At 39.7% G+C, this 26,428-nt stretch overlaps 1 protein-coding gene across 6 annotated transcripts in view; it reads right to left on the minus strand.

The window, feature by feature from the left end:
• Nucleotides 1–26,428, minus strand: part of banp (BTG3 associated nuclear protein) — a 258,865-nt gene that overhangs the window by 17,819 nt on the left and 214,618 nt on the right. For 4 of the 6 annotated variants that reach the window (XM_087995834.1, XM_043706808.2, XM_087995833.1 and 1 more), the window contains exon 12: nucleotides 850–993. The exons of the other annotated variants lie outside the window; for them this stretch is intronic. In XM_087995834.1, coding sequence (XP_087851960.1) covers nucleotides 850–993 — 144 coding nt within the window. The remainder of the gene's footprint in view (nucleotides 1–849; nucleotides 994–26,428) is intronic. 6 annotated transcript variants of the gene reach the window in all.

A 26,428-nucleotide genomic window follows, 5' to 3' on the forward strand; every position in this document is an offset into this window, starting at 1 on the left:
ACACAACTCAATATCTCCAATAAAACACAAGTAATTTCAGGAACTGAATACATTGCCTAGATCTGTGTATCCAAATTTGGCATTGTAGCATATGACATTACAGCCCTATAACACAAGTAAGTAGGAACAGCCGTGAGTGCACTCCACTCCACCAATATGACGCTTGTTCTCCATGCTACTACAGTAATGAATTTTTCACAAACTTTTCAATCATCTCATGTAATATTGTCTCCAGCAACAATGGTTGAGGATATCCATGTAAATGGAGAAAAGAAAAGACAAAGTAATTTCCATAAATGTGCAAAATATACATATTGTACCAGTGAAATATTTCACATCTAGCAAAAGAGCAGCATTCACTCACAATGCGATACACCCTCAATAGATAAATTGACTAGGAGAAAATCCATAAAATATTGCTTTGATGAGAGTCCGATAATGCTAGAAATACTCAGAAGGTCTAGCACCATCTGCGTATGCAGGAACAAACTTGACAAGTTCAACCTGCAATCTTTCATCAGAACTGAAAAAAGTTTGCAAAGTAATAGGTTGTGAGCATGCAAAAGGAGTAAAGGTGAGGGGAAGAGGCACATGAAGAACAGAAGTGAAGGTCAGCAGTAATTAAACAACAAAAGGTTTGTGGTGCAGAGGAAGTGTCAATGTGACAAGAAAAGAAATAAAATGTGGCTGGATGACACGTGAATAGTAGTTTAGTAGTTATCTAAATATAAAGCTATTTTGTAAATATTGCTTTCAGAGTATTAGCTGAGATTACAACTAAACCAATCAAGTTTCCTCTCATCTAACAAAAACTGAAGAGGAAATTAATTGATTAGGTCTGTTACTCACTTGAGCTGCTGCATTGTGATCTGTTACTGGTGCAAGCTGTACATATTGCACCTGGATGTCACTTCCCTGTAGAGGTGATCCATCTACTCCACTGGTTGGATGTTCAGCAGAAGCCACTGCAATTAATTGTGCACCTTGCAGTACCTACAAAGTATATTTTTAAAAATATATTCATTGAATTAGTTTAATATACTAACAAATGGCAACAGTTCAAGAAGGCAGCTTACCACCACCTTCCCAAGGGCAGTTAGGGATGGACAGTAAATGCTGGCCCAGTCAGCGATGCCCACATCCTGAGAGTGAATTAAAATATAGCTTCAACCCAGTCTTTCATCACAACATCATTGACGAAACAGTAGCGATGTCAGCCATGAAAGCAAGATTACTTTTCATTATTTAAAGATGCTGACATTTATCGGTTGTAAAATAAGAAAGCTATGTTAATTTTTGGGTTTAGCTGAAGTACATCTTGAATTTACTGATTGCAATTTTAAATGGAAAATAAACTAGAATTAAAAAAAGCTGATTGAGGTCAATAATCAGAGAGGCTAGACATTTGATACAACAAGTCTAGGCCATAAAACCTCATGACCTCAAACTGCTTCAGAGGCATGCAGCTTTCTTACATGGACAGAAATATACTGTCTTTGCACCATGAGATCAAAATATTACAGAAGATTAGCACAAGGAATGCTAAATGGATTAGCTATAATTAGACTGTTCACTATCTGAAAATAAAAAAAATGAACTAGTGAAAGTAAATATTAATATAATCCTACTAAAGCTTACAAATCTATCACTGACAATAGGACTTTAATTATAGTGTGCTCTTTGAGATTGGCTCACGGGTTGCATGTGACATAATTAATAAAAAGTACACAGTTAAAATTTACTCAATTTCCTTACATGAACTTTGTCATTTAATATCTGGGAAGTTAAAGTTACTGGTTTGATTTCTCGGTACTAAAGTGTCATTTGTCCACCAATTGCATAGATCTAATGGAAGCTACTGCTAAGCACCATGGATTAGAAACTTTGCTACCTTGGTTACAAAGTTAAAAAGTCTCAACCATTACCTGGACTTTCACCCTATATAATTTATGATGATCGGTGATGGATTAAACAGGGGAAGGAAAGAAGTTGGAGCATTTACATATCAGAAGAGTCATAGAGCTGTAGAATATGGAAAAACTCCCTTCGATCAGATTCGTCCATGACATCCAGGTATCCTGAATAAATCTATTCTCTTTTGCCAGCATTTGACTCATACCCCTCTAAACCATTCCTATTCATATATCCATCCAGATGCTTTTAAATGTTGTAATTGTACCTCCCTTCACCACTTCCTCTGACAGCTCATTCCATATATGCAGCACGCTCTGCGTGAAAGATTTGCCCCTTAAGTCCCTTTTAAAGTTTTCCCGTCTGAACTTAAAACTGCGTCCTCTAGATTTCAACTCCCCCTTCCTAAGAAAAATATTTTGCTTATTCACCCTATTCATGCCCCTCATGATTTTCTAAACTTGTATATGGTCACCCCTCAGTCTTTGACACTCCAGGGAAAACAGCCTCAGCCTATTTAACGTCTCCCCATTGTTCAACTCTTCAACCCTGGCAACAGCCTTGTAAATCTTTTCTGAACCGTTTCAAGTTTCACAACATCCTTCCTATAGCAGGAAGACCAGAACTGAAGCAGCATTCTAAAAGTGGCCTAATCAACGTCCTGTACATCCACACCATGACCTCCCAACTCCTATATTCAATGTACCGACCATTAAAGGCAGGCATACCAAATATCTTCACTATCCTGTCTACCTGGGACTCCACTTTAAAGGAAGCTGCACTCCAAGATTCAGCAACACTCCCCAGGACCTTACATTAAATGTACAAGTCCTGCCCTGATGTGCCTTTCCAAAATGCAGCACTTCACACTTATCTAAATTGAACTCCATCTGCCACTCCTCAACCCATTGGCCTATCCAATCAAGATCCTGTTGCTCTCCGAGCTAACCTGTCATTACACCTCCAATTTTGGTGTCATCTGCAAACTTACTAACATACCTCCTTTGTTCACCTCCAAAGTATTTACATAAATGTTGAAAAGCAGTGGACCCAACACCGATCCTTGTGGCAAACTGCTGGTCATAGGCCTCCAGTCTGAAAAGCAACCACCACCCTCTGTCTTCCACCTTTGAGCCTGTTCTGTAACCAAATGGCTAGTTCTTGCTGTATTTCATGTGATCGAACCTTTTTAACCAGTTTTCCATGAGGAACCTTGTTGAATGCCTTCCTGAAGTCCATGTAGATGACAGCACTGCTCTGTCTTCATCAATCTTCTTTGTTACTTCTTCAAAAACTTCAATCAAGTTCATGAGACACCACTTCCCACACACAAAGCCATGTTGATTATCTCTAATCAGTCCTTGCATTTCCAAATACATGTACATTCAGTCCTTCAGGATCCTCTCTGACATCTTATCCACCACTGATGTCAGGCTCACTGGTCTATAATTTCTGGCTTTTCTTCATCACCTTTCTTAAATAGTGGCACTACATTAGCCAATCTCCAGTCTTACAGCACCTCACCTGTGGCTTTCAATGATACACATATCTCAGCAAATTGCCCAGCAATCACTTTCCTAGCTTCGCACAGACTTCTAAGGTACACTTCATCAAGATCTATTGTTGAAGTACATAAAATTTCAAAATATACTTAAAATATAATCTGTGGGCTTAATAGAGCACATTTATAAAATATCTTTACTGGAAACAACTGGGTGACTGAAAACATGTCCTACAGTAAGTGAGATTTTAACATTGTATAAACATCCTCTACATCTACATCCCCTTCAAAATATTTGATATTCTCTGTGATGTTGACACAGGTTTGTTGTTCCAGCATCCTTGTAACTTTATGATAAAAATAAAATAAATTCTATCAGTAAACTACAGTAAAGTGATATCTGTCATTAATTTCAAATCAGGTTGTTAATTTACTAATGATTTAAAACAATCAAACTTAAGGATATTTTTAATTATCTTCAGTAACATATCTGCATCACTTATCTACATGCCATTACAACTGGCTTCTAGTATCAACATTTCCTAAACTATAATAGTCATGAAGAGCACTTGACTCAAATCCAGATGTGCACAAAATAACTGGGTATTGTAAAGCTAATAAAATGATACAAGCTTCGAGCACAGTTCTACTACCAGGCAGAGAGAGATGATATGGTGAAACGGAGTGTAACTATATCTGACAACACAAAACTAAAAAGAGGAAATAAATGTTAAAAGAGATAGCTATGAAAATGAATAAATAATCTATAGGATTGATATTCCAGTTGCAAGCTGCACTGACTTATCCATTCAACTATAAAGAGCACTTTTGTAATCAACCCACTCTTGCCTTACCACAATTACTTTGAAAACATCAAATAAATCTATTAAAAATATATGCTTTTCTTGAGTAAAGTTTCTACCTCTCTCAGATCGTTATGACTCGAGAAGAACTTTGTTCATCTACTGATTAAGAGAATAATATGTAGAATAGAGACAAAAAAAACTGCAGATGCTGGAATCCAAGGTAGACAAGCAGTAGGCTGGAAGAACACAGCAAGCCAGGCAGCACCATGAGATGGAGAGGGTCCTTCTTCAGGACCCGGGGTGGGTGTAAGGGAGGCTGCAGATAAAAGGAGAGGTTGGTTGGGGGGGGGGTTTGAGATGGGGAGGTGTAGTGAGGTCAGGATTGGTGAACAAAGGTGGAGAGTATGATCTGGTTGGTTGATGGGAGGAATGAATCCAGTCGGTAGCTGGAAGGAAAGGTCAATTAGAGGAGTGAAAGGACAGGAAAGGGCTGGGAAGGGAGTCAAGGGATGGGAAGGAAGATTATTTGAAATTGGGGACAACTTAATGTTGAGTTCTCCAGGCTGTAGGCTGCCCAGGCAGATGAAATGATGTTCCTCCAATTTGCAGTCTAATTCGCTGTGGCCATGAAGGAGACCAAGGGGAATTAAAATGGGCAGTGACTGGGAGGTCAGATCCCTTTATCAACCTTTGGTTTGCATCACTCTCCCCACCAAACCCCCTGAACCATCAGGTAGCTTCTCCTGTAACCGTAAAAAGTTAAAAACTTGCCTGCACATCATCCCCCTCACCTCCATCCAGGGCCCCAAACAATCCTTCCAGGTGAGACAGAGGTTCATCTGCCTCTTCTCCTAACTTACTATGCTGGGTGCTCCCGATGCGGTCTTCTCTACATCGGTGAGACCAAATATAAACTATGGGCACATTTTGCCAAGCATCTCAGCTGGGCCCGTAGGTGCCAACCTGACCCCCTAAGTCATCGCCCATTTTAACTCCCCTTCCCACTCTCTTGGCGACCCTTGGTCTCCTCCATTGCCACAGCGAATCATACCATAAATGAGAGGAATAGCACCTCATTTTCTGACTAGGCAGCCTACAGCCCAGAGGACTCAACATCGAGTTCTCCAATCGAGACCTCCCTTCCATTCCTCTGATCAACCCTTCCTTCCAGCTACCAACGGGATTTATTCCTCCCGTTGACCAACCAGATTGCACCCTCTACCTGTGTTCACCTGTCTCTACCTCACCACCCAAACCACCCCCCCCCTTTGGATCTGCAGCTCCCTTTACATCCACCTCCAGTCCTGAAGAAAGATTACACATGAAATGTTGACTTCTCCACCTCCTGATGCTGCCTGGCTTGCTGTGTTCTTCCAGCCTCCTGCTTGTCTAATATGTAGAACAGGCAGGTTGTTTTATGAAGAAACCTTGGACAGGCTAGGCGTATATCTGCTGCAGTTTAGAAGCAGAAGAAACTTGACTCAAACATTCAAGATAATAAGGGGTTTTCACATGGTGAAAGTGGAAGGGAGGTATCCTATTATGAGAAAATCTCAATTATGAGAATTGGGAGCCACTGTATCAAAATTAGGGGGTGGACTTATAAGCAGAGATGAGAAGAATTTCTTTCTTACATAGAATTATGAGCACTTGGAACTCTCTTCCTCAAAAAGCAGTAGAAGCAGGTGACACAATTGATAAGCAAGGGGGTGAAAGGCTATTACGTGGAGGTGCCAGTGTTGGACTGGGGTGGACAAAGGCAGCAACTGACGGGAAGCAGGAATGTGGAGCAGCCACATCAGTGATGACATTGAATGGCAGAGCTGACTTGAGTGATCAAGTGGCCTACAGCTCCTCACTTGTTATGTTCTTACGTACTGTGTTGAGGGCTGCAAAACTGAGCACAACATTCTAAACAAGGCCTAACCCAGGTCTTGCAGAAAGGGAGTACAGTATTTTTGTTCTGTATTTAATCAATCATTCTGGCAATGCATTCTAACCTATTTATTTTTACAATATCCTTCCAGCATTGGTTGCAGTTCTTCAGAGATTTAGGGTACTTCTAAATTCCAGAGCTTCTTCCATTCCAAATCATTCCTCTAATTTAGCAACATTGAAAATGCAACCTTGAAAATTACAGCCATATTTTGTGTTGGCCTTCCACAGATGAATAATGCTATATTTTATATTTTAAGTAGCAAAGGCTCATTTTCATTGTCTCAGGTCCTAATATATTTGCATAATTTCCTAAATCTGTGAAGAGAATCAGATAATTGATAAAGGTGGAGAAGGAAAAAGGATCCAACACAGTCTCTGATAGTCCCCACATAATAAGAACCTTCTATCAGCAAGAATGCAACTAATTCCTCAGCTAGTTCAAAATTTGTCTATTCATTCTATATAACTTAAGTAATGCTAAGTAGATTATTTCTTTTTTCCTACACGAAAGATATACATTGTCATCGGATCTATCAACACCAATCAACCACCTCAAACATTTCAAGCAGATTGGTGAAACATGACCACACAAGCAAAATTGTGCAAATCCTAAAAATAAAATGAAGGCAGATAAAGAATTACTCAGTAAACCAGGCAATATTTATGGACACAGAAACAAGCTAGAAGATTCAGGTTGATGATCTGTTGTTGATAATTGGGAAAAGTTAGAAATGCAATAGCTTTTAAGCAAGTGAAAGAAGGGAAGAAGGAAAAATAACAAAAAGGAAAGGAAGTTTGTGGAAAGTACATGTGAGTTAATGTTGCAAATTCTATGTCAGCAGAATGTGTTATATTTGTATGCTGTAGTTTTTAAAAGCAGCTGATACCATTTGGGATAAAATTAGGGCATACATATAAAAAATATCAAAAGCTAGTTTCCACCTAGGACAGAGTTGGTATGTGGAAGTGAACAGTAGTCTGCACTAATACCAAATTGAGCATTGTTAATATTTTTGGATAACAGATTGGTTTCTCCTTATGCCTTTGCCAGATGGATATTAAAAATTTTGACAATAAAAAACTTGCAAATAGATATGGGCAGATTAAGTGAACAGATAAAGAAAGCAACGTATTATTTAAATGGAAACTAAATGCAGAAATCTGCAGTAGAGAAATCTCAATATCTTGTTAAATGAATCACAAAATGTTAGTATGTAGGAAAACAAATGATGCAGAAAGCAAATGGACTTCAGGAGAATGGGATGCGATCCTATTGAAAAATACAAGATCCTGAGGGGGCTGAAAATGTGTTGCTGGAAAAGCGCAGCAGGCCAGGCAGCATCCAAGGAGCAGGAGAATCGACGTTCGGCATGAGCCCTTAATGTCGGTTCTCCTGCTCCTTGGATGCTGCCTGACCTGCTGTGCTTTTCCAGCAACACATTTTCAGCTCTGATCTCCAGCATCTGCAGTCCTCACTTTCTCCTCGAAGATCCTGAGGGGGGCCTAACGGGGTAGAAGTTGAAAAGATATTTCTCCTTGTAAGAGAGATGAGAAATAGGGGATACAGCTTTTAAAAAATGTTGCCATTTCAAAACAGAAATGAGGATTTCTTTCTGAGGGTTGAGAGTTTGGGAGACAATCTTTCCCCAAATAATGATGGAAGCAGGCTCATTGAATGTTTTGAAAGCAGAGGCAGATAGATTCTGAACTAACTAGAAAGCTAAAGGGCATTGGGTGTAGGCAGGAAAGTGGAGTTCAAATCCAAATCGAATTAGTAACTAACATATCAAATGGCAGAGCAAGTTAGGGCACAGAATAGCCAACTTCTCCTAGTTCGGAAGATCTAAACAGATTACCAGAGATACTTTCACCAAGGCATTTTTGTAGATTGTCTTCAGTGTATGATCAATAGATATATATCAAGAGGTTTCTATGGTGATATTATGATGGTAATCATATTTCAAGTGAAGTATTTTTAAAAGCACACAAGTGCATATATCAGAAGTGCTTCAACAAGATATCTTTACCCTGTTACATCAAGTTTACATGAGTATTGAAAACAAGACAAATTTCAATGGCTGTTTATGATCAGGGAATAATAATGAGCTGTATGGATATGTGATGCTTTTCAGAAGCCAAGTCAACACAAAGGGCCACTCTATCCTTTTAAAGTTCCATTACATTCATGGTCAAGAATAGTTACTGACTCATTTATTGTCAGAGGTGATTATTTCATCACTGTTATAGACTACTTGCTAAAAAGTCCCCCATCTCATTTGCCAGCTTGGATCCATCAAGTTGGCAGCAGGCACAATTAGTGAAACTTTCAGTTTTTTTGATTCCTTGGAGGAGGTAGAATGAACAACAGTTCAAAACACCATAGTTAAACCCTTGTAAGACATGTGCAAAGTAGCAAGTAAACCACGTAACATCATCCCCTACAACATTCAAAGTCGAACAGACTAGCAGACTGAAATGTAAGGAAACCAATTAATACATTTAAGAATTAGGTTTGATAGTCACATGTACTCAAGTAAAGAAGCACAGTGAAAAGCTGCCATTCTCCAGCACCATCTTAGGTTCAAAAATCTAAATTTAAAAAAAACAAATCAACAAAATTAGCAATAAGCTGTACACTGATACTCAGTTTGAGTTCTGCCGGAGCCACTCAGCTCCTGACCTAATTATAGTCTCAGTTTAAACACAGACAAAGAATGTTTTAAAGAAGGTGACTGCCCTTGACACCAAGTTCCCACCTGACCAAGTGTGCCATCCAGGAGCCATAAAAAAAATGGATCAATAGAAACAGGGGGAAACACTGGCATAAAGATTGTTGTTGTTCAAAGTCAGTCATTTCTGCTCCAGGTCACCTCTACCGGCATTCTTGAGGGTTGTGTCCTTGGCCCAACCATTTTCAGCTACTTCATCAATGACTTTCCCTCAATCGTACGATAAGAAGTGATGATGCTTGCTGATAATTACACAATGCTCACACCATTCACGATGATTCAGGTTCTGAATCGGTCCATACCAAAATGCAAGACTTGAATAATATCTAGGTTTAGGTTGACAAATGGCAAGTGACATTTATGCCACACGAGGCCTAGAGAATGCCCATGCCCAACTCGAGAGCATTTAATCCTCGTCCCTTTACATTGAATGGAATTACTATCACTAAATCCACCAGTATCAACATCATGGGGTTACCACTGATTAAGAACTGAACTGGACTGTCCATGTACGCACTCTGGCTGCAAGAGTAAGTCAGTGGCTAGAAATATTGCAGCAAGTAACTCATATCTTAAATCACCCAAACTTGTCCACCAACTGCAAGGCACAAGTCAGAGGTGTGATGCAATACTCTCCAATTGCCTGGAATGAGTGCAGTCTTAACATCACTGAAGAAAGTTGACATCATCCAGGACACAACAGCTTGAGTAGTACCACATCCACAAACATTCACTCCCTCCACCATTAACCCGCACGCGCAGCAATATGTATCATCTACAACTTGCACTGCAGAAATTCACCAATATTCTTTAGAGCACCTTCCAGGCCCACGCCACTAACCTCTAGAAGGATAAGGGCAGCAGTTACATGGGAGTATCAACACCATAATGTTTCTCACCAAGTCACTCATCAGTCTGACCTGAAAATATATTTCTGCACCTACTGACATGACTTCCCTTATTCCTTTCTAAATACAAGGAGCTGAACTAACCTCTTTTGCGGCTTCCATTTATTAAACCATGTGGTTCAAAACATTTCCCTGAATAGAATTCAAGAATTTTACTCATTCCTTACCTTGTACTGTACAACTATCCCAATTAATATTTACATAATTTAGATCCTCTACAACTATTGTCTTATTATTCTTACACTTGTGAAATTTGGTTACACATTTGATCCTCTATCTCTCCCTGACTATTTTGCATAAGCTTTAAAATTCTTTGAACTGTAATTAGCTCAGGTTTGTTTGAGTTGCATTTATATCAGATAGGTTTAGCAGTTTCAAATTAAGAATCACATAACACAGGTTATAGCCCACTTCAGTCCAACACTGGCACCTCCACAAGTTCTAAATTAGGTTTCCTCCAATTCTCTATAGTTAAACTTTGATTTGTAAAGTCACAAGTCATATTCTAACATAAAGTTTGAAATAAATATTCCTCAACAGCATAACTGAAACATGATGACTGAAAACAATAAAATGTGTGGAAAGTGAATTGATCATATGGTAGTAGTAACTGTACTCGCACCTTGAACTGGACAGAGGCTTAGTGCAGTGAATCCCCAGGTGCAGGTCTGTGTCAGCTAAAGACCATTGCCACATGTGATACAAAATCTCACCTGTATTTAACTGTATTAAGTATGCATCAGGAAGCACCTCTGCAGTACCAAAACCACCAATTTAGGCTGACTGTGGACAATGGTGGATTGAGGTAAAGCTGAGGGACATTGAGTCTACCCAAAAAGACTCAAAGTTGCTCAATTCTTCTTCAATAGAATCCAAAATCTCCCAAATTTTTGAATTTTATTTCAGTGAACCCCTTTAAGAAAAGTTGGTCAGGCAGCTCCAAACGAGGAACTAATTGGAGCTTGTGTACTAAATCTCCATCAAAAGCTGTCCTATTTCAAATTGTGGTCATCAAAGTATCTAGATCCCAATTATTGCAACAACATCAGCCAACCATCAGTTTTAGGCGGGTGCCTTACAAATAGAGGGCCTTAGTTCAGTTTTGCAATTCGATATACTTCAGTGGTTAGCAACATATATGTTGTAATCTAATTTGGTCCTTGTTCATCTGTTTCATGCCTGCAAAACTGGTACATCAATGTCAACTGCTCATCTACATTGTGTACCCTAAATTAAGTAATATTTCTGGGTACAAACTGTTCAGATGTGGAATTTGTAAGGCATTGACGATAATATAAATCAAGGCTTTAACAAAATAATTTACCATGAATCTACTAGAAGACAATAGTAGTTCAATGTTAAAAACTCCTAACTCGGGGGGGATCCAAGATGGCGGCGACCCAGTAAGACTGAGTCTATAGTGCTCCTCCCAAGACTTGGGCACAGTGGGTCACCTACCCCCTACCAAGCTCACCAAATCATTTATAAATCATTTATAATAGTTTAGTAACTCAATTAGTTGTGTAATATTACATTTAAGCAACTTTATCCTAAGTTAAAATGACTAAAGGGAAGGGAGCCCGCAGCTCTCAGCAAGCAGGAACCCCTCCCCCACACTCTCCAGCTGCAGCAGAGGCGTCCACAGCCGCCCCGGGGGACTTACCTACAGTAGCAAGTCTTGCAGAAATGCTTTCCAAGCTTGACTCGAAGATCAATGCCTTTATCGTCGAATCCAGGAATCGTTGGGAGTCGCTCTCGGCCGCGCTGCAGAAGCACGACCGTGAAATTGAAGAAATTCAACGCCGAGTCGGAGGGGCGGAGCTAAAGGCAGCGACCTCGGAGACAACCGCTCAATCGGCCGTGGATCAGGTCCGGACTCTCGAGCAGCGAGTCCGGACCTTGGAAAATCATATTGACGACCTCGATAATCGAGGTCGTCGAAAAAATATTCGTTTGCTGGGCCTTCCCGAACAGGAAGAGGAAGGCCAGCTTACAGCATTCCTGGAGCAGTGGCTGCCACAACTTTTAAATCTGCAAGCTGGATCAGGCCAGGTAAGGGTGGAATGGGCCTACCGGGTAGCAGTACGCGGGCCCGGCTCGAACCAGCGCCCACGCCCGGTCCTGTTCCGGCTGCAGAGCTACAGGGAGAGGCAGATACTCCTAGAAGCCTCTAGAAATCTCGGAAAAGACCCCCAAGCTATGATCTACAAAGGATCCAAGATCATGCTATTTCAGGACTTTTCCCCGGCTCTGGTTCGAAAGAGGAAGGCATTCGACGAGGCGAAGAAGCGTTTAAGGGACTTAAATGTTCAGTACTCCTTACGCTACCCAGCGATGTTACGTTTTAACCATGAAGGATCCGTATATAACTTTGGATCACCAGAAAAGGCTAAGGAATTCTTGGACTCTCTTAGATAAACTGTAGGACATAATGGATGTTGGTCTGCCTTCCCCCCCCCCGTTTTGGTTTATATCCCCTCCCTTTTTTTTCTTACCTTATTGCTTAATATTATTATGGGGGGTGGGGAGAGGGATTTGATTTTCTCCCCCCCCCCCTTGGAGTTGTTTTCTGTTATTATTTTATGTATATATGAGGGGTGTATGTATATGTGTGTGTATGTATGTATATATATATATATATATATATATATATGTATGTGTATGTATATATGTGTATATATAAGCTGGGGGATTTGGTTAATGTTGGTGGGGGGAGGTGGTTACCTTATTCGATTTTACCTCTGTCTTTAGGAGCGGGGTTGTTTTTCCCTTCGTTATTTTGTATTATCATATTTAATTATTATTTGTTGAACTGGTAATTTTATAGTTATATGTTTATATATGGTATTAACATTACCAAATATACCCAGGTGTTGGTAGGGGTGGGGGTGGGGTGCTCACTGTTAACTCTAGCTTTGTATTATATTTGAATTTTCCTCATTTTATTGAGGAGTGCCTGGGTCAAGGGTGGGGCATTGGTTGGGAGAGGATATGAGGGATTTTTGGAGAGAAAGTGATGCCCCCTGGGAACAAGGGGGAAAGTCCCACTTAGATACGTTTTATATTTTTTTTATTTAGAAATAGTTTTTTACTGTATTGTTGTGGGTGTATTAAAGAGGGTTTATTTTTGTAAATTTTACATGTTCCATGCTCGGGATGTTCTGGATAGGGTTCCCCCTCCCGAGGGGTCTCGGATTGGCCAAGAGGATTATGGTTGATCAATCGGTTAAGTGGTGCACCTGGAATGTCAAGGGGAGTAATTCGCCACTTAAAAGGAAGAAAATATTATCAAATCTTAAGAAGGAAAGAGTTGATATAGCTCTCCTACAGGAGACACACCTGTCAGATAAAGAACACTTGAAATTACGACAGGGCGGATTTGATCAGGCCTTTTTTTCTTCTTTTAGCTCAAAAAGCAGGGGAGTTGTTATTCTTGTTCAGAAGAATTTCCCTTTCAAAATCCTAAAGCAGATAAAAGACGAATCTGGACGATATATCTTGATTAAAGCTCTCATAAATGGAGAGGAATATGGGATTTTAAATTTGTACTGCCCCCCGGCACACCCCTTTAAATTTATAACGGAAGCCTTCTCAAAATTGATGGCTTTTGATGCCCGTCATATAATTATAGGGGGAGACTTTAATTGTATTATGGATCCGGAAATAGACAGGATTCCCAAGAGTACTGCAGGAGTATCTCCCAGATCTAGACAATTGATGGATCTGAACAAAGAATTAGGATTAGTAGATGTATGGAGATGTCTTCATCCACAGGGTAGAGATTTTTCTTTCTACTCTAATCCACATAAATGTCATACCAGAATTGATATGTTTTTTGCCCCCTCAATTTTTTTAAATTCCATATCATCCTGTAAAATAGGTAATATAGCAATTTCTGACCACGCTGCTGTATATATGGAAACTAAGGCGAGGAACAGTGGGACATCCCCTCGGCATTGGCGTATGGACCCCTTCTTAATGAAAGATAGTAAATTTGTAAAGTACTTCTCTCAAGAATTTAAAACTTTTTTAGAAATTAATTCAGGTACAGCTAGCAACCCGTCAATGATGTGGGAGACCATCAAAGCTTACACGCGAGGCTTGATCATCTCCTACTCAGCGACCCAGAAGAAATTAAAGGGAGAACAACAGCGTCTGCTTGAAGCCCGCTTAAAAGCGGCTGAAACAGCATACACTGATAGACCCTCTATTATTAAATTGCAAAGGATTACAGCTCTTAGGACAGCTCTAAATACTACACTTACTCAAACGGCTAAGAGGGAAATATTATTTGCAAAGCAAAGGTTATATGAATATGGCGACAAACCGGGTAGATACTTAGCATTTCTAGCAAAGAAAAAAAAGGCCCCTCAGACTATTATGTCTATCAAGGAAAGTACGGGTATTTTGACTCATGATCATAAAAAGATTAATGCGACCTTTAGAGAATTCTATTCTGAGTTATATAAATCACAGGATTGTGAAGATAGGACGAAGAGGATGCAGTCATTTTTTAAAAATTTGACTTTTCCAGACCTAACTCCGGAACAAGTATCGGTCCTAAATGCTCCTCTTACACCCCAAGAAATAGTTCATGCAATTAGGCACCTTCAAAATGGTAAGACGCCGGGCCCAGATGGCTTTCAAGCTGAATTCTATAAAGAATTTACAGAAATACTGGTTGGTCCACTTATGGACATGTATAACTATGCATATAGTCAGGGCTGTCTCCCGCCTTCGCTGAAAGAGGCAAATATCTCTCTTATCCTTAAAAAAGGAAAGGACCCAGAAGATTGTACATCATACAGACCAATATCCTTGCTAAATGTAGATTTTAAAATCCTCTCTAAAACGTTAGCACTGAGATTAGAAAGGATACTGCCACATATTATAAAGGAGGATCACTCGGGGTTTATTAAGGGCCGTAGATCATCCAATAATGTTAGAAGGGCTCTGAATATGATTCAAGCTTGTCATCAGGGAAAGATACCAGGAGTAGTGGTTTCATTAGACGCGGAAAAGGCATTTGATAGGGTCGAATGGTCATATTTGTTTTACACATTGGAGAGGTTTGGTGTTGGACAGGTGTTTACCAAATGGATCTCAACATTGTTTAGTGATCCCAAAGCAGTTGTGGTTACCAATGGATTAGGCTCGGATAGCTTCAGTGTGGGTAGGGGCTGCCGTCAGGGATGTCCCCTCTCGCCATTGTTATTCACGCTAATAATTGAACCATTAGCAGAAGCTATACGAGCTGATCCTAATATAGTGGCCCCAAGGATTGGTACAGGTAAACATAAAATTACCCTTTATGCAGATGATGTTCTTCTATTCCTCAGTAACCCATTGATGTCCATACCTCGCTTAATCCAAGTTATTAATACATTTAGTGCATTCTCAGGCTATAAAATTAATTTTTCAAAATCGGAGGCTATGCCAATGGGTGGCCTTGCTGTGATACCCCGCTTAGCGGACGGTTCCCTTTTTCCCTTTCGCTGGTCCCTGGAGGGTTTCTTATATTTAGGCATTTTTATTACTCCAGTATTTGGTCAGTTGTATAAGGCTAATTTTGTGTATTTATTGGAAAGGATAAGGCAGGACCTCCAGCGATGGGGAGACCTGCCAATTTCTTGGTTGGGTAGAATAGCATTAATCAAAATGAATATCCTGCCCCGTCTCCTATATCCTATGAGAATGCTTCCGGTGATGCTGCCGAGGACAGCTTTATGTAAATTATACGGCTGGCTGAGTTCCTTTATCTGGAACCATAGGCGGCCCCTCATTAAGCTGAAGAAGCTACAGCTTCCACAGGCAAGGGGTGGATTGGACTTCCCAGATTTTCGGAAATATCAATTAAGTTCCCTATTAAGTTATATAGCTGATTGGGTCTTGTCTGATCCACAATCAATCTGGTTGGACATCGAGGCTTCTCAAGTAAAATATCCACTTATTAACCTTTTATTCTCAGACAAGAGGAAAATCATTACAGATCACTGTAAAAACCCTATAATACTGAATACAATCAAGGCTTGGAATATAATGCGGCAAAATGAGGGTAATTCACATAAAACATCCCCCTATGCACCGATAGTGGGAGCATGGGGATTCCAACCGGGGTTAACAGATGCCACTTTTAAACTCTGGAGATCCAGGGGTATCTCATGTCTCGGGGATTTATTTAAAGATGGGGTCCTGATGTCTTTCGGACAGCTGCGTCAGAAATTCGGATTACCCAATGGAGACCTCTTTCGATACTTCCAAATTCGAGATTTTATACAGAAGAAGACTACGTTATTAGATAGTCTTTATAAATCCGATAGAGAATGTAGTGTCTTACGACCAGTGGGGGTATCTTCTGTCAGTAATATTTATCATTTGCTACATGATGAAGTATCGGGAGATATGGATAATCTGCTTAAAACATGGGATCAGGATCTGGGACTAGAAATCTCCACAGAAACGTGGAATGATATCTGGGAAAATGCTAGAAGAATTACTATTTGTAACAGAACCCAGGCTATCCAGCTGAAGATACTTCATAGGGCCCATATAGCACCGGTTCGATTGGCAAAATTTAAGGCAGGAGCATCTCCAATGTGTCCTAAATGCAAAATAGAGGTGGGCACTCTTGTACATTGCTTATGGACCTGTCATAAGATCCGTAGATATTGGACTAAAGTAGCAAGTACCCTGACAGAAATTTTAGGAACGGAAATAAAAGTGGACCCCCGTATCTCTCCTCTTGGGCTTTTCGAACTTTCCCTCCCTGGACACGTACGGGAAGAGACTATTTTCTATTCTTTCTTTCTGTGCAAGGAAAAATATTTTGATGAACTGGGTGGCGGAGGGCCCCCCTGGACTTTCAAATTGGCACAGACTGATTATGGAATGTATTCCCCTTGACTTCCTTACAAATATGGTGCACCGAAAGACCGAATTATTTTATAAAATATGGCAGCCCTTTTTGAATTACATAAATACAGATATTTCGGCTATCCTAACAAGGGCTTTTATTTAATTGAGACTACAAACCTGGCTGGTCCGCGGCCCCTCGGGGGAGGAATCCCGCACGAATACGGGTTTTATCATATCTGATGTTAACACATCCCGAGCATGTAAGAGACTTAAATATACACCCTGGTTAGTTGTAGGTTAGATTAGTAGATAGCTGAGTTTTGTTTGTTTGTTTTTTTTTCTTTTCGGTTTTTTTTTGTTGTTTTGTTTTTTTTTGTCAAATTTTGGCTATTGTATATTTGAGCTAATTGTATATCAATGTTTATATCTGAGAGTTTTGTTTATTTTTGTAAACTTGTAAAAATGTTAAATTTCTAATAAAAATATCTATTAAAAAAAAACTCCTAACTCAACACTTATTGCTTAATAACACACCCTATGACAAGGATAGGTACTTACCCAAATAGGAATGATTACAGGATTTTATCCTTGCCAAACTTTTGAGCAAAACCATGTATTTTCCCTTTCCTGTAGGATCCTTGCAGTTTTTATTCCAGTTGTTCCCACTGCTCAGATTGTATGAAAGCCTATCTCTTTACACTTTAACCAGGCTTCCATTTAGGTTCTATTGAAAGAAAATGTCTTTTTTTTTAAATGTGAGTACATATCCTGTATCAACTAGAAACTCAATCACTGATGGCCACATATAGCATCCACAGCACATTTCACTCACGTTATAGAAAGTTGTTTAGCTTTCAAATAAGGATAAAATTGAAATGGCTAGCAGCAAGTATTCATCATCCAACAAACACAGCAGATAAGAAAAGACGTATCATAAATCTAGCTAGACTATCCACATTCTTCCAAGAAAAAAAAATACATAAAACAAATGGACTTTCAGAAAAATCTAAAAGGGCAATTTAGTTCAAAGTTAAAAATCATCTCTGTTCAATTCTAAGTAATAAATTAGCCAAGATCAAAATGAAACAAAAACACAATTTCAGTAAACATGAAATTCCTCTGACAAATTCTACAACAATGCACTGTGCCAAAGCCAAGACTATAATACCAAGTTCCATATCCAACATGGGTGTGGTTCAGTGCAACTAGCTATAGAAGTGGTGACTATTTCAGAACTCTTTTTAGTCTGCTCCACAAAAATCTATACAAAAATGCCTAACTATATATATAAAATGGTGAGAGACACTGGAGATGGCTGGAAAATCATCCACATACAAGTCTGAATTTGAACCTCAAGGAGGTTCTGCTGGAACTATACAAAACACCACATGGACCACAGCTTGAGCATCATAAGGTTTCTGTCACTACATTACAGGAAGAATGCAAACACACTACCAAGGATACAAAGGAGATTTATGAAGATGTTACCAGAGCAGGAAAATTTTAACTCTGGAAAAAATTGATTGAGTTGATTTTTTTTTAAAACAAGAAAATGGGAGCAAAGGAGAATAAGGAGAAATGTAATTTAAGTGCAAAAATTATGACAAGTGGATAGAAAGGACCTATTCCCCTTAGCTGAAAGATCAATAAAGTTATTGATGGAAGAATTTGAAGAGAATTCAGGAGAGTTCTGGTTTTTTTGGTATGATGGACCAAAGAGGAGTTGATGGCCTCGTGGTATTATTGCTAGCGTGTTAATCCAGAAATTCAGATAATGTTCTGGGGACCAGGGTTCAAATCCCACAATGGAAAATGGTGGAATTTAAATTCAATAAAATATCTGGAAATAAGAATCTATTGATGACCATGAAACTATTGTCAACTGTCATAAAAACCCAGAAGACCATAAAATATAGGAGCAGAAATTAGGCCATTCAGCCCATTCTGCTCAGTCATTCAATGATGGCTGTTAAGTTTTTCATTCCCATTCTCTCACCTTCTTCCTATAACCCTTATTCCCCTTGACACTCAATCTGGTCCACTAATGCCCTTCAGGGAAAGTAATCAGCCATTCGCATCTAATCTGACTTACATGCAACTCCAGATCCAAAGCAATGTAGCTGACTCTTAACTAAACTCTGAAATGTCAAGCAAGCCATTCACTTGACCCTGCAAAGTCCTTCTAACATCTGGGGACTAGTGCCAAAATTGGGAGAACTGTCTCACAGCCTGACACAGTCATACTCACATAATCATACCTTCCAGAAAATATCCCACATACTATCATTACCATCCTTGGATATGTCCTGTCCCACTGGCAGGACAGACCCAGTAGAATTGACAACACAGTCGCATATAGTCAGGAAGAAGTTGCCCTGACAGTCCTCAACATTGACTCCACACCCCATAAAGTCTCATTACATCAGGTTAAACATTGAAAAGGAAACTTCCCACTGATTACCACACATCGTCCTCCCCAAGCTGATGAATCAGTACTCTTGCACATTGAGCAACACTTGGAGGAAGCACTGAGGGTGCAAAATATACTCTGGGTAGGGGCTTATAATGTCCACAATCACCAAGAGTGGTTGGGCATTGAGATGATTGGGTCCTAAAGGACACAGCTGCTAATCTGAGTATGTCATGGAGTCAAAGAGTCATAGAGATGCACAGCACGGAAACAGACCCTTCAGTCCACTTATCCATGCCGACCAGATATCCCAACCCAATCTAGTCCCACCTGCCAGCACCCAGCCCTTATCCCTCCAAACCCTTCCAATTCATATACCCATCCTGATGCCTTTTAAATATTGCAATTGTACCAGCCTCCACCACTTCCTCTGGCAGCTCATTCCATACAACACACCACCCTCTGTGTGAAAAAGATGTTCCTGAGATCTCTTTTATATCTTTCCCCTCTCATCTTAAACTTATGCTCTCTAGTTCTGGACTCCCCCATCCGAGGGAAAAGACTTTGTCTATTTATCCTATCCATCACCCTCATGATTTTATAAACCTCTAAAAGGTCACCCCTTAGCCTCTGATGCTCCAGGGAAAACAGTCCCAGCCTATTCAACATCTTCTTATAGCTCAAATCCTCCAAACCTGGCAACATCCTTGTAAATCTTTTCTGAACTCTTTCAAGTTTCACAACATCTTTCCGATAGGAAGGAGACCAGAATTGCACACAATATTCCAAAAGTGGCCTAACCAATGTCCTGTACAGCCGCAACATGACCTCCCAACTCCAGTACTCGATACTCTAACCAATAAAGAAAAACATACCAAACACCTTCTTCACTATCCCACCTACCTGCAACTCTACTTTCAAGGAGCTTTGAACCTGCACTCCAAGGTCTCTTTGTTCAGCAACACTCCCTAGGACTTTATCATTAAGTGTATAAGTCCTGATACGATTTGCTTTCCCAAAATGCAGCACCTCACATTTATCGAGATTAAACTCCATCTGCCACCTCTCAGTCCATTGGCCCATCTGATCAAGATCCTGCTGTAACCTAAGGTGACCTTCTTCGCTGTCCACTACACCTCCAATTTTGGTATCATCAGCAAACTTACTAACTGTACCTCTTATGCTCACATCCAAATCATTTATATAACTCATCAAAAAACTCAATCAAGTTTGTGAGACATGATTTCCCATGCACAAAGTCACGTTGACTATCCCTAATCAGTCCTGGCCTTTCCAAATACATGTACATCCTGTCCTTCAGGATTCCCTCCAACAACTTGCCCACCACCAACTTCAGGCTCACTGGTCTATTGTTCCCTGGCTTGTCCTTACCACCTTTCATAAACAGTGGCACATTAGCCAACCTCCAGTATTCCGGCACCTCACCTGTGACTATCGATGATACAAATATCTCAGCAAGCGGCCCAGAAATCACATCCCTAGCTCTGGGGTACACCTGATCAGATCCTGGGGATTTATCCACTTTTATGCATTTCAAGACATCCAGTACTTCCTCCTCTGTAATATGGACATTTTTCAAGATGTCACCATCTATTTCCTTACATTTGTATGTGATGTGACAAGGTAACCAAAGGGAGGGAAAAACATATCTGACCTTATTATTAACGATCTGCCAGCTGCAAATGCAACTGTCCATGTCAGTATCAGTAAGAGTGACCTTGCGGAGACAATATCTTGCCTTCACATTGAGAGTACCTTCCATCGTATTGTGTGGCATTATCACTATGCTAAATGGTCCAGGATCTAGAAACTTAAGATCAGGCGTCCATGAGTTGTGTGTCATCAACAGCAGCAGAATCATCCTTCAATATAATCTACAACCTCATGGCCTAGCATATCCCATACCCAACAATTAATATCAAGCCAGAATCGATGCTGGTTCAATGGAGAATGCAGGAAGGTATAGCAGAAGCAGCACCAGGTATATCTAAAAATAAGATGTCAATCTGTTGAAGTAACCAAACAAGACTACTTGCGTGTTAAACAGCATTAGCAGCAAATAACTAACAAAGCTAAATGATCCCACAACCTAATCAGATCGAAGCTCTGCAGTCCTGCCACATCCAGTTTTGAATATTGTGGACTATTAAAGAACTCATTGGAGGAAGCAGCTCTATGAATATCACCCTCAATAATGGAAGAGCTGAGCAAATCAGTGCAAAGGATAACGCTGAAGCATTCACAACAATCTTCAACCAGAAGTTCTGAGTGGATGATCCATCTCATCCTCCTCCAGTGGTCCCTAGCATAATAGATGCCAGTCTTCAGCCAATTTGATTCACTCCATGTGATATCGAAAAAAGGCTATGGGCCCTGACAATTTCTGGCAATAGTACTGAAGACTTGTGCTCTTGAACTTGCCACTCCCTTAGCAAAGCTTTTTTAATACAAATACAATACTGGCATCTATCCAACAAAGGGAAAAACTGGTATGTCCTTGACATAAAAGGACAAATCCAACCCAGCCAATTACTGCCGCATCAATCTATTCCCATGATGGAAGGTGTCATCAACAGCGTCCTCAGCACCTGCTTAGCAACAACCTACTCATTGACAGCCGATTTTGGTTTTACCAGGGCCACTCAGCTCTTGACTTTATTACAGACTTAGCTCAAACATGGACAAAAGTGCTGAATTCCTGAGGTGAGGTCAGAGTAACAACTCTTGACATCAAGGCACTATTCGACTGAATGTGACAACAAGGAACCTTAACTAAACTAGAATCAATGTCATTTGGGGTTGGGGGGTTGGAGTCATAAGTGGCACTTAGGAAAATGGTTGTGGTTGTCGGAGATCAGTCATTTCAGCTCCAGGACATATCTGCAGGAGTTTCTCAGTGTAGTGTCCTAGGCCCAATCTCCTTCAGTTGATTCAGTAACTTTTCTTCATCATAAGGTCAGAAGTTGGGAAGTTTAGTGATAATTGCACAACATTCAACACTAATTGCAACTCTTCAGGTACTAAAGCTCAAATACAAGAAGGTCTGGACAATATCCAGGTTTGGGCTGACGAGACAACTAACATTTGTGCCACACAAAAACCAGGCAACGACCATGTCCAATAAGAGACAATAAAAGCACCATCTCTTTACATTCAATGCTGTTACCAACACAAAATCCCACAGTATCAGCATCCTTGGAGCGACTAGAGCAGATCGGAGGTTAGAAATACTGCAGCAAGCAAATCACCACCTGACTCTCCAAAGACTGTCCAAAAGGCACAAGGAGTGTGATATATATTCCACACTTGCCTGGACAAGCACAACACTTGAATCTTGACAAAGCAGCACACTTAATTAGCACTACATACACAACCACTCATTCTCTCCACCACTGATGCTCAGTCACAGCAGTGTATACGATCTGCAAGATGCACTGCAGAAATTCACCAAAGATCCTTACATAGCACCTTCCAAACCCACAACCAGTTCCATCTATATGGATAAGGGTAGTAGATAGATGGGAACACCACCACCTTCAAGTCCTCCTCCAGGGCACTCACCATCCTTATTTGGAAATACATCATAGTTCCTTCACTATTGCTGGGTCAAAATCCTAGAATTTCCTCCCAAAAGGGATCGAGAGTCTACCTACACCAGTTCATGGCTGCATCATCTTCATATGGGAAACGAGGTTCAGGCAATAAATGTGGCCAACTACGAGTGAATAAAATAAAGCTTCTTTTCTCTGCAATAAATTTTCTACTTTCCTTTTGGAAGCTGCTCGCAAGTAAAGCTCCAATCTGGAAATAAAGTAAAAAATGACCCTACCACCATTTTTAGAAAAAATCCTCTCGTCCAACATCACTGTTCTCATTCAATATATGTGTACAGTTTTTGCATACAGTTTTGGTCAAACTTAACAAAGCATATCATTGCATTGGAAACATCATAAGAATTGGCTTCACTGATTCCTGGGTCAAAGGAGTTAACTTATTAGGAAAGATTGGTCAGATTAGGCCTTTATGCACTGGAGTTTAAAGAATGGAGATGGACTCATTGGAACATAAAATCATCTCGCAGGGACTTGACAGGCAGGATACTGAGAAGGCATTTCCCTTTGTGGGTCATGCTAGAACTAGAAGACACAGCTAAAAATAGTTCATTTTCTGTCAGAGGGTTGAATGTCTTTGGAACTCCCCAGAGAGTGATGGAAGCAGGATGATTAAATATTTTTAAGATACACAGATCAAGGGAGTCAAAGGTTACTGGAAGTAGACAGGCAACTGGAGCGGAGGACATAGTTAAATCAGCCATGATCTTATTGAATGGTAGAATGCCTCATTTTGCTCTTAATTTGTATGTTTGTGTACGAGAAACTCTGGACGGACTTTCAGTGATTTTATCCTCAGGGTATTGTGGCATATCATTAGTGGATAGCTGGATATTATACAAAAGCTTCCTCCTGGCCATAAGATGATGAATTTGGCTTTCAAGTGGAGCTATTTTCAACAGCAGGAAAGTACTGATAACAGAATTGCTTTCAATAATTTCTTGTTAGCCAATTATATCAGAATATTTGGGCACTGAAAAAACAGAACTTGCGCATGAAAAAGTTTACTGGTTAGGGACCAATAATGACATTGAACAAGTTATCAGGATATACAATGCATCTGAGGGATCAACCTCCTCCTTCTCCAAATTCTTATATTTGAATGTATGGTGGAAACTGTGTTTCATTTTATGCAGGTGGCAGAACAGTCAGGGAACATTGTGAAAATTCACTTCACTATGAGGTAATCAGAACAATTATTAATAATATTTCCACATGCAATTCTTAAGGCATTTGTAACTGTTTAAAAAAGTCTTTAAGTTGATTAATTTAATTCAAATAGTTCTACAATTTACATTTATATAATATGTCTAATGCAGCAAGAGAATCTCAAAGCAATTCACAGTAGCTTGAGGGAAAAAAAAGAGAACATCAAGGAGGGGTTAACAATGTGAGAAAGAGTTTAAAGAGCTCTTTGAAAAGAGAAATAACTTGATGAGCTGAATTATTTAGAGAAGAAATTCTCAAATGTGGGGCCTAGATAACTCACAAAATGGTGGAGAAAAAGAAGAGGGCTGTAGGCAAAATCTAACAGGCTAAGTCAGCAAATAAAGTATTTGGGGTGGATGAGGTCGTCAACGTGAGAAGAAGCTACAAAGATGCTAGGAAGAAACAAAGCAAAAACGAACTTTAAATTTATGGATAAGAATCAACAATTTAATATGTCCAGAAACACTCAGGAACCAAAATCAGTCAGTAAGCAATGAAGTGGTTGGTGAGTGGAACTTCATAATGGTTAGGATTTGGGCAAGAGAGGTCAAGATAGTCAAGGAAGGGAGTTTCAGTAGAAGTTGAGCTTTTGCAGATGCAAACAGGTAGCCCTTGTAACTGAAATAATGAGTTTAACCTCAGGGACGGATCAAATAGAAGCCCAAATTTGCAAACAGTCTAAGACAACGCACAGGAAAGGAGATGGATTTGGTGGTAAAGGTACCATAGATTTTATTTGACATAAAACTTCTGTATTAATAGCAATTGAAAAATTATTAAGCCTGCTCGAACAAATTAGGTAAAAGCTTTCTCCAGATACTTCAAGAAATCTATGAATAATTCATAGCTGAAGGCTACCTTTGATTTAAATCTCTCAAGAGAAAGAACAAACTTCTATTTAGAAAGGACCATTACATAACATCTTTCTCGAATATCCCAAAAGCACTCCACAATACAATGAGTGACTCTGAACTTCAGTCTTGCTATGTTGAGAAGTGCAGCCAAAATATGTCCAAAAACCCAGAGACAATTCAATCTCGCAATATGTTTTAGTGAAGAGTGTCTCAAATATAGAATCTTGGATATGTACATGGACAATGATTATTAGAAAGCCTGTAACATGTTAAAAAAAAGCCTACCTCTACTGTTAATACATTATCCCCTTAAACCTTTACATACCTCATTAAACATTACCAAAAACCTCTTCCTATTTTTTCATGTGAATCAGCAGGTATGCTATTATCCATTTTAGTTGTGATCTCCTTTTGAGCAATTAAAAAGACAATATGGACCACACTGTGCTTGACTAGGGCATGAAAATTACTGTAACCAACTATAAGGAAATAAAGAACACTTCAGCCAAGGTGGGGTGGAGCTGGTGAGAGCAGGGAGGTCACTATTTACTCAAGCAGATCCAATTTCAGACCAATTTTAGCAGATAAGTTCTGTAAAAATAACTAATTTTCACGTCTTAGCAGTGATGCAATTTTGCCCAGATCAGAGAGTGATTTACAAAAAAAAAATGCCCATTAAGGCAAGGAAATAGGACAAAGACCATTTGATGTGTCACATCTTTGGCTTGCTCAAAAAGATTAGCCACATCCCAGAACAGGTGCAAAGAGAAACCACAAGAGACAGATTCATTCTCGCAGAAACCGATGTCCCTTTCCTGACTGCTTTTCTTCAGTCATCAGAATTAACAAAGATAAGGTCATCCTTTGCTATGTTGCCTCAGTATTTACTGCATCTTGGTCTTAGGGTATTATTATTGATATTAGTTGAGTCCAATACTGATGCATAGTATTCATTTTCTTGCTGTATTCTCTATGCTACAATCAACTGTCCTGAAATAATGAATACACAATTTTATTGGTGCCACATTTAAATCCTTGCCTTGCTCTGAAATTAGAGCAGCCTCATTTTGTGCCTGGCCTTTTACAGATTTCTGGAATCTTCTACTGTATACAAAAGTGTATAAAATGTCCTTGCTTGTGTGTATTCAAAGGGGTAACAAATCAAAGTAAAAGCCCTCAGCATATACCCATATGCTATTGTTTAATATCAGTGTTGCAAAGGTCAGTGAGTCTCAAGTGGGTAAAAGTAGCATTTAGGTAAATAAATGGTCAACTTCATCTCTTTTGAGTATAGGTGTTGGGAGGTCACGCTGCACTGTATACGACATTGGTAAGGCCTCTTTTGGAATATTATGTGCAATTATGGTCTCCCTTCTATAGAAAGGATGTTGTGAAACTTGAAAGGGTTCAGAAAAGATTTACAAGGATGTTGCCAGGTTTGGAGGATTTGAGCCATCGGGAGAGGCTGAATAGGCTGGGACTGTTTCCATGCTGTACATCTTTATGACTCCAGACTCTTTTAAAAACCTCTTGCTTATCCTACAGGATTCCGGCTGAATTTTTTTTTAACATATATTCACTCATGGAATAGGAGTGTTATCAGCTAGCCAGAACTTATTGCTTGTCTCCTAGTTATTTAAAAATAACATCAAATAAAGAGTTAGAAGTCTGGTTT

This window comes from Chiloscyllium plagiosum, unplaced genomic scaffold (assembly GCF_037043375.1).
Source record: "Chiloscyllium plagiosum isolate Xiang-an unplaced genomic scaffold, Cpla_swu_hap1 HiC_scaffold_17, whole genome shotgun sequence".
NCBI lineage: Eukaryota > Metazoa > Chordata > Chondrichthyes > Orectolobiformes > Hemiscylliidae > Chiloscyllium > Chiloscyllium plagiosum.